Here is a 10,038-nt window from a genome sequence, read left to right as displayed (position 1 = left end):
GAGGAGGAGGAGGAGGAGGAGGAGGAGAGAGGTGAGAGTATACGTGTTGTGTGTGCAGATGAGCAGATTGCCAAATGCCCGAAGTCCGTGGTCGAGACAGGTGCTCTGAGGGGAACAGTCAGAGAAGATAAGATCATGCAGAACCCTTGGTTATGTCGGTGACACGATAGCTGACTGGATATGTCGACAACACAATCTTGTCGGTGACGGAGATTACAGCTGGGGAACCGCCTATTAAACAACCTTACATATTTGAAAGAGTTGGTCGTATTATGATATGGTATAATATGATATGAAATGATATGATATGATGTGATATGATGTGATTTGATGTGATGTGATACAATATCATAATCATATTTGTACAGTTACAACTGGAGAAAGATATACATAACGAGGATAATTGCAAAAAAAGTAATTGCTATATAACAACAAAAACAACAACAACAACAACAACAACAACAACAACAGTAGCGATAGCAGCAGCAGCAACAGCAGCAACAGCAGCAACAGCAGCAACAGCAGCAACAGCAGCAACAACAGCAACAAAAACAACAAAAATTAATAGTATCAACAGAAAAAGAACAACAAAGACGAGGAACAAGAACAACGAACATATTGCATGAACTCACCCTCCCTGTCCAGTGGGTGCCTCTCCGGTGCCAGAGGGTCATTGCTTCTGCTGCCAGCTGACCCGTCCTCATGCCTCCCCTCCTCCCCCTCCAGCTCGTCCCGGGGAAACCGTGAGCGAAGAACGCGCGAGATGGAGCTCACACTGGGCACACTGTTGCGGTCACACACGCCGTCCTGTCAAGTTAGAAAAAGTAAATTCAAATAAAATATTATCTTTTTAAATTAAAGGATTCGTTGCACTAAGGGTACTGCATATGGGGAAGGATAAGGTCACACCTTTAGCCGACACTAAGCTCAGCAGTTATTGTCTCTATAAAAAAAATTAAAATATCTTAGGGAAAAAAACGTAATTGTATTTTTAATGGTTGAGAATGTTTTACGTAACAATTGACATCATGTAAGAGGCGGGCTGCTTCAAGGCTAACCAGGGTTGAACGAAAATCTGTGTCCCAGCAGAAAGACGAAGGGACTTGGTGAAATATGATTACACATGCGATAAAAAATCGAAACTCGTGGGTTTCTTTGCGTGCGGTGAAGAAAAAAAAAACACTTGCAAAGGTAACGTTTTGTAGTTCTAATGGACAAATATGTTGCAGTGGAATAATCAAGACTAACAGACTGATAAAGCAGAGGAATAGCAAAGCAGTATAACATACCAGTAGTGCCCTCCAAACACCCTCAGACATATTCGTGCACATTTGTTTGAAGATGAAGTAGTTTTCATTTAAAGATATTGGGTGGGGTTCGAGGGGGTATGTTTACTTTTGACCTCTCCGAATGTGCAGTGATAGTGTTACCAAAGATAGTTTACCGTAGGCTATGCTATCTTTGGTGTTACTTCCTTCAGGCTATCGCCACTTTGTTCCCACCAAACTAGCTTTTACATATTATACAGTAAAAAGTTTCCTTCAGACACAACTGAAACAGGTTTAGTTCACAGTGTTCATGTAAAAACTTTTCATTTACCACCCAGAGATCTACATGCTATCCCTCAGACCAGAATATTTTGTTGGTTGTTGGGTTTTTTCACTGAGAGGAAATACATAAAGAAAAAATGTCTTGGTGCAAATAGATAATAACTCCGGCTTCAAAGTATAACTAAGATAATCTGCTTAATTAAAACTATTTATTCGCAGTGATTAGGCTACGTGAGGTTGCGGATTCGGGGGTTCGAGCGCGGGCCCGACGTTGTGTCCTTGGGAAAGTCACTTTACACGAATTTCCCCCACTTCACCCAGGTGAATGGGTACTCAGCTATAGACAGTGAAAGATCTTGTCAGTTTGTTAGTGTTTGAGCGCTTAACCAGCTGCTTGCACGGTATACTTCCCGGGAAGCTGAGAATGTTTCTGGGTGATCTATGGTCTGCTGGGGTAATAATGATATTATATTGTAAAGCGCATAGAGCTTGCTTTCGAGTGGGGATATTATTATTATTGAATACCTTTCGTATAGTTTATGTTGTTAGCTATCTTGATGGTGTTGTCGTTGTTATTGTTGTTGTTTGTGTCATCTTTCTTTCGTCAGCGTAGTTGTTGCTGTCGTTTGTGTTATGATAATCTCTGCTTAGTTGTTAGTGCTGTTATTGTTGCTGTTGTTGTTGCTGTTGTTGCTGATTGTGTAGTTGGTGATGTTCTTCTTCATCCTCTTTTTCTTCTTTGTACTTTTTCTACATGTTCTTAGTCTTTTTTGCTGTGATTCTCCGTATTATTGAGGGGCAGTCGACGGTGATATTAGGTTTGATTTACGGAACACTATATATCACGATCCAACACAGATTTTTTTGGTACAATGCGGGTTTGAAATCGAAGAGAGACGCTAATTACTGTGTGTACTGACGAGTAAGAAAACTCGACACTATTGTGAACTGGGATCAATTCACGACGAATCTATTGGATACAAACGACACACCAGCTTAACCTCCCTGCCTCTGTAAGATTACATTTCTTTGATCTGAGTGGGCCAAAAGCATTACAGATTGTATCCTTTCAAAGAGTGAGGTTTTATAATCAAATTAAATAATATTGATAATTCAGGCTGTTACAGACAAATACTGGGGTATCGAGTGACATAAAAGTTTGGTTATACTCAAGTAGGCTCCCCACAGATCTGCGGCCGCCTTAATTCCAAATGACAATTGTGTTCAAATTGTTTGTGGTTACGCTTTGTGCATTTCTACGTATACGGGGGTCGCATGGGGTCTTTCAACAAATCCAACTTATTTCTTTTCAATTATACAATTACATAAAAATCAATACTGATAATTCATTAGTTTATCAGCAGGTGGCTGACGCGTAGGAATAAGAGAGTAAATGAAAGATCAACGTAAGAGAATGTACGTAAAATCAATTTTTCTATTCACTGTATTGCAGTAAGAAATTATAATGATCGCGGTATGCTTTTGTTTCTTTATTGTGTGCTGGAACAAAGTTGGCATAAATGTAAAACAAGACTAAAACGTAATCTTTGTGGCTAAGACAGTAAGCGGACAAAAGACTCGTCCTTCTAAAGTGCAGTAAGGTAAATCTAAGTCGGTGGCGTGTTCGGGCAATGTAAGGGGTCTGCTGATTATTTATTTGTAGATATTTTTGTGTTGTATGCTCAGTTCAGAGAGGACGTTTTCTTAGATAAATAAAGGGGCACGCCAAGTAATCAAACACATATTTGACAACATGTTTGCGATGATAATATTAATAATAATGCTGCAGATCCATACCTTTGACATTGTAGCGAAATCTTGCAGCCTGTCGTTGTAGGTGTAGATTTATCGATTACGTCACTGGGACGTGTAATGGTGGGTGGATTATGTCAACTTGTTTATTCTTTCTTTAAACTGGTGGTTATACTGTGTACGTCTGTGAATGTGCCACCAGCTCAGAAAGGATGGAACAAATAGATTCTTTTTTTTCTTCTTTTTTTTCTCTCTCCAAATACACAACAACAAAAATCTCTTTACTTGGAACAATATCTACTGACTTCACTGGTGTGATGGTGTGATGTTACAATTTTTTTTCTTCTTCAGTTTAGCCAGGAGGTTCGGCAATGATTATGCTAAAAGAGTTTTGGGTTGTTTTTGTTATTTGGTTTGTTTGTTTGTTGCAGTTGTTATTTTGTTGTTATTTTGTTTTGTTGTTGTTGTTGTTGTTTTTGTTGCTGTTGATGGGTTGTTGTTTTTTGTTTTTTGTTTTTTTGTTTTGGTAAGTTTTTTAATAAGTAATTTGAGTGTATTTGATTGCCAGCTTCAACTGGTTGGACATACTATCCCTAGGAAGGATATTTTACTCTGTTTTCTTTTAGTCCATCCAGCTTCAAACGGTACTTGACACTCGGCAACCCTCTAAAATAATATGTGACTGATAGAGGCTTGCGCCTATAGTGACTGCAATGGTATATGTCTGCCTGGAGACTGAAGGGGGGGACTGGTTTGGTGAAGAGAGCATTGTGAGGAAATGTGCTCACCCTACACACGTCAATGAAAATTTCCTTGATCTTGAACTTTGAACTTTTCTAGACATCGGATTGGTAGACTGAGACTATTCCAAAAAGCTAGCACTGTGAAGTGCAAGTCTATAATGATGAACCTTAATGGACGTCTGTGACAAAATGCTACAGCTATAGGATCCTGCTCAGAGAATTTAATGAATAAAACGTCACTATCAATAAATCTGACGTAGCAAAGGCATTACTCTGTAAAAGCTGACGTAACAAAAGATTACACTAAAGCATGCTGGCAAAGCAAAAACATCACTCTATAAAAACTTAATAATTATAATATATTACTATTATTTTTAAAAAGCTCACTAAACAAAGCATCGCTCTAAAAATGAGCTTAATAAATGTCACTCCAAACAATCTGACAGAATGATGATCTAGATCCTGTTTATGACCCCAACTCCCATGTATGCACACAGCCTCAAAGCTCTTTACATAGCAAAACACCGCTCTAGAATGCTGACGTAATAGAAGGCCGCACTAAAAGCGATGACGCATTAGAATGGAAAGCTCAAAAAGCTCATGTAATAAAACTCTACTCACGTGTGTTGCCCCCACCTTGAGTAGCTTGTCTCTGATCTCCCAGCTGAACACACCCGGGTTCTCTCGTTTGTATTCTTCGATACGACCTTCGACCTCTGGGGTCGCGACCCGGGGTTTACTTCCGCCAATGACTCCGGGGCGTATACTTCCGGTTTCTTGGTAGCGTTGCAGGATTTTTGAAACACACCTGTGGTAATCGACACAAAAGAATTAAACAGTCAGTCATTTTATACTAACAAACTTTAATACTAAAGAGTTTAGAAGCACGAGACAAAAATTGTATTAGTAATGATGCTTAGAGGTTTCTTGTCCAGAACTTTTTTTATAGTAAAGGGTTTTACGGCTCTCGCAACTGCATAAGTTCATATGAGCGCCAAGGGGTGGGTGTCAACAGAGAAGTCTTTACTGGGAATCAGACTTATTCTGCTCACCTCTCTAGCTTCAACAGCACAAGGTCTGCTTCGACTATCAAGGCACCCCGGAAATAGCAAGTCACAAGAGAGTGAAAAACATACAAATGAAGTAGAGGAAAATGGCAATAGTAAGGATTAAGAAAGAAAAAGCAGCAGTTCCCTGTTGTAGATCAGGCACAATTATGAGCGTGACATGAATCAGCCCTTTTACAATTCTAGTGTGTTTGAACGAGAAATGTCCCCCCTTTGGGAATGGCCTAAAGACACAACAGTCAGTGGCACTGCCCCGGGGTGTGTCCAGAACTTGGTAATAACAATAAAATTGCATATCCCGAAACAGTGCAGTGGTATGATGATCTCAAGAACCACAAAAAACAATAAGTAAAGATGGTGCTATGACCGAAAAAACGAGATGAACAGTCAAAGGAGGTAAAGTTTGGGCCATTTTACAAAAAGTTTTTGTGAATAGTATTGACTAAAGGTACCTACGGTCCTGCTTCTACAGCTATAGTACCTTTATGTTCCCTTTAAATAAAACGGAACAGACAAATAAAGCAGACAGCATTTGAAGTAGAAATCTGACAGGTATAGGAATAAAACCTAGCAAAGTATATCTGCGAGGATCAAGGTGGTTATTTAAACAAATGCGAGATTGCACTATAATAAGGGGAATCGAGTAGATAAACATTGATAAGTAGAAAGACAATAGCAAAGAAAAGAAAAGGGAATAGGACAAAGGCACACGGGGTGGAAAAGACAGACAGACAGACAGACAGACAGACAGACAGACAGACAGACAGACAGACAGACAGACAGACAGACAGACAGACGAGGAAAAGGACTCAATACTATTAGCTATGCGAAGTACTGAACTTTATCCTCCTCAGTTCCTACATGAAGCGAAGTACTGAACTTTATCCTCCTCAGTTCCTACATGAAGTAAATAGTGCAGATGGGGCGTAAAGCACCTACATGAAAATGATTATATTAATATATTATATTATATCATACTATATAATATTGTATTATATTATATTATACTATATTATATTATATCATACTATATAATATTGTATTATATTATATTATACTATATTATATTATACTATATTATATTATATTATATTATATTATATTATATTATATTATATTATATTATATTATATTATATTATATTATATTATATTATATTATATTATATTATATTAGGGGGCTCTCGTGGCCTAGAGGTTAAGGTGTTGGCCTCTCATTCAAAGGTCCCGGGTTCGAATCCGGGTAGCGACCAAAAAATTTTCTTCTCTAAAATTGTCTCCTTTCACCTCCTTTCCTGCTCTCTAGCAATGTTCTGTTGTCTGCTTTCATTTCCACTTTCTGCCCCCACCCCCTCACCTCCTTTGCCCCCTCCTCTGGGCTCCTGACTCTTTCTGCAGCCTTTCTACTGCTACTCCTTGGCCCCTCCTTACTGCTGTCTTTCTGCCACACCCCTGATCTTCTGGTAAGAAAGATCTACACCTAGCCTTCAGTGACAAGGGCGAAAAATCTCGGAGGGCCCGTGTGCAAGTTGCGCACGTTAAAGATCCCTTGGTGGTCTAAAATCGATAAGAGTAGGCTTCGGCCGCCACCCGGGCAAAATTCAAAATTTCCTACCAACTGAAAATATTAGGTGTGTCCCGCTCGCTCATATGACCTATGCAGTTGCGAGCGCCGTAAAACACTTTACAAAAACAACAACAAACAAACAAATATTAGTTGCGATAAAACACTTTACAAAAACAACAACAAACAAACAAATATTATATTATATTATATTATATTATATTATATTATATTATATTATATTATATTATATTATATTATATTATATTATATTATATTATATTATATTATATTATATTTTAGTACAGTTGTATATTATATTATATTAAATTATCTTATATTATAGTATATTATATTAAATGTACACTCACCCGTGTGAGACCCTGAGCTGCCTGCTGATGACACAGGGGCGGACACCCTGAGCTGCCAACTCCACGATCTTCAAGCGGATGTGATTGGGTAACGGTCTGCCATTGATGAACACGCCCCCCAGCTGGTTCACGCGACCTTGACCTGCCAAAGCGGAGAAAATAATATAATTTATTTTATTTTTTTTGCTTATTATCATAATTCCTGTGGCGTAAACGTCGTAATTTGTCACTCTCTGTAAAATGTCCGATAGAAAGAGCTGAAAGTGAATTACTGACAAATCGCCTTGACAAGAAAAGTGAACAAAGAAGAGGAGGGGACTAGTCACAATACAAGACAGAAGTTAGGATTAGATGGAAATAAGAAAGTAGGGTGACGCAAAAACAACCCTTTAAAAATTTCAAAGGAAAGAAAAGCATATATGAAAAGAATGAGTTAAAGACCAAATCGAGAGTAAAGAATGGAGGAAGAAAAAAAAGAGAGCTGAAAAAAGAAAGAGAACAAATAATGCATTTTCCTCTCCAGTGTGACACAAATTTCCCTTTTCCCAACACAAAACACTCTCCGTGCGAGTCGTACACTCCATAAAAATCATGTTGATTATTTTCAAAACGGATCAGGCGGTCTTCACAATGAAACACGTCAATGAGCTGTCCCCGTCTTTTTATGTAAGAAAAACTCTGAAATTGTGCAAACTGACCCAAAAATGTGAATTATGCGATACTGTTAATTTTAACAAAGAATGAAAAGGAAAATAATCAGAATTTATGCCCAAAAAATGATCAAATTCTACTAGATTATGCGGGGTGCATGAAACCACGAGGACAGATTGAGGGCTCAACCAGTTTGTTCAGTCACACAATCGTGCAGTTTGTTTGTTTTTTTTTGTTGTGTGTGTTTGTTGGTTGTTTTTGTTGTGTGTGTTTGTTTGTTTTTTGTTATTGTTGTGTTTTGGCGGTTGTTTGTTTGTTGTTGTTTTGTTTTGTTTTTTGTGTTTTTTTATTTTGCAGTTTTAATATGTTTTTAATTTTTACAAAGTATAAGTGACAACAAGACACAAACGGGCGACTCTCAAAGACTAACACCCCACACTGTTCGGATTTGTTTGTCTGGTTGTATTTTACCAGACGCTTGTCCGTCACGATAGAACAAATTAATTAATACTGTCAGGAAGAGAAGGAAAAAAGTCTTTGTATAGAATCTATTGGATTTTCTTTCTCTCATTTTTCCAGAACGGTGTAAAGAAATAATTCTAGAAGAAACATTAACCCTTTCACTGCCTGGCCCAAGAATGCCTCTTGCCCTTTGGTTGGACTATGAATACATTTAGTAGATGCAAACTACTGCGTTACATAAGTATCGATGTTTACTACAATATGTTATATGTTACTTTTTATTTGTAGTAATAACAAGCACATTGATCTTTATGGCTTGATTTTCATAATTTTCTTGGAGGACGCATGGGAGAGGTGGGGGATTGCCCTTTATTTCACACAATCCCGTTAGGGCCTCCCTCATCACCCTCCCTCACTCCTTCTAGCTCTATCCTTCCCCAAACCCAACATTGAATTTACATTCATTATATTTTTACCTTCCAGACAAAATATTAATCTCAGGTATATATATATATATATATATATATATATATATATATATATATATATATATATATATATATATATATATAAAATATATATAATATATATAAATATCAAGTAGATCTATATGGGTATTGGGGGTTTTGGTTTTTTTGGGGTTTTTTATTTGTGTTGTTTTGTGGGGGGGGGGGGGGGGTTGTTGTTTCTTGGTTTGTTTTGTCTCGGGTTTTTTTTTGTTGTTGTTGTTGGTGGTGGTGGTGGGGGGGGTTGTTTTGTTTTTGTTTTTATTTTGTGCTGAATTTTTGCCGTTGTCTTTTTATTTGCTGGGGGGGGGGGGGCTGTTTGTTTGTTATTGTGTATGGTTTAGTAACAACACAGATTTCCAATTGAATATTTATTGTTTGTTCTCACACACAGCAAAAAAGAATCCTCCTTGCCGCCTGACCAAACGGTTGTAATATTCTTCGAAAGCTATTTTAAGTTAGATTTCAGCAGAAAAAAAATCAAAACATACTTTGTTGTAAAAAAAAACATCAAAACACAATCAAATAAAAAGCAAAACTTTTTTCTCGTGTGGTACACTTCCAGAAAAGGTTACTCTAGGCTCTGCTCTCATTATCATGTGTAAAGATAGTAAAGCATTCGCAAAAAGCATTTATAACGTTTTGTGGGCCTACCCACCATTTCTTCAGTAACATTGCTTCCCCTTCCCCTTCAATAATTGTAACAAAGATCAAGATCAAGGTGTTTACTTAATTTTTCTTTTAAATCAATGCCTTTCTCATTTTTTAAAATATGTTTTTTTACTTCAAGAAAAGGAAAATTGAAGGGACCAAAAAACTGGATCGACTGGTTAGACTGAAAATTGAAAAAAGAATACGGACAAATATTAATGAAAATGAATAATAAATAAATAATAAAGATTGGTTCAACAATTTTTTCTCGAACAAAAGTATAAAGTGCCAGAGAATTGATGCAAATATGCTGGGGTTCGTCCACAACAAAACACTATTGATAGACGGATGGGGCGCAAATTTTCCTTTTTGTGCAATGATTTGTCAACTTGCATATCACTCATCTTCGTTTGTTTCTCATGCGTTCATTTTATTTTTGTTGCTGTTTTTGTTTAGTTATTTGTCATTTCTGAAAAAAATTATTCATTCACAGGTATGATAAGTCATACATTGCCTACATAAGAATGTATCTCTACATAATATACGTATCGTATAGTGTATGCCTATTCATAATATATGATTATTCTATATTTATTTCGTGACTTGGGCCTATAATTCTATTGGTTTGTTGAATAATTGGTATGTGTAACAATCTATTTATCCATTTATGTAATTAACCGTTGGTAGTTATTGGGTGTTGTTGTTTTTGTTGTATGGTTTGT

At 37.1% G+C, this 10,038-nt stretch overlaps 1 protein-coding gene across 1 annotated transcript in view; it reads right to left on the bottom strand.

Moving 5' to 3' along the window:
- Nucleotides 1–10,038, bottom strand: part of LOC101857279 (paired box protein Pax-3-B) — a gene marked incomplete at its 3' end in the record, with an annotated part of 41,356 nt that overhangs the window by 20,504 nt on the left and 10,814 nt on the right. The window contains 3 exon segments of the mRNA XM_013087981.2: nucleotides 633–807; nucleotides 4,667–4,853; nucleotides 7,047–7,188. Of these exon segments, the coding sequence (XP_012943435.1) occupies nucleotides 633–807; nucleotides 4,667–4,853; nucleotides 7,047–7,188 (504 nt within the window).

The sequence above is a fragment of the Aplysia californica genome, unplaced genomic scaffold, assembly GCF_000002075.1.
Source record: "Aplysia californica isolate F4 #8 unplaced genomic scaffold, AplCal3.0 scaffold00666, whole genome shotgun sequence".
Lineage (NCBI taxonomy): Eukaryota > Metazoa > Mollusca > Gastropoda > Aplysiida > Aplysiidae > Aplysia > Aplysia californica.
The sequence above is the reverse complement of the archived record's forward strand: the minus strand, read 5'-3'. Positions and strand labels throughout refer to the sequence as shown.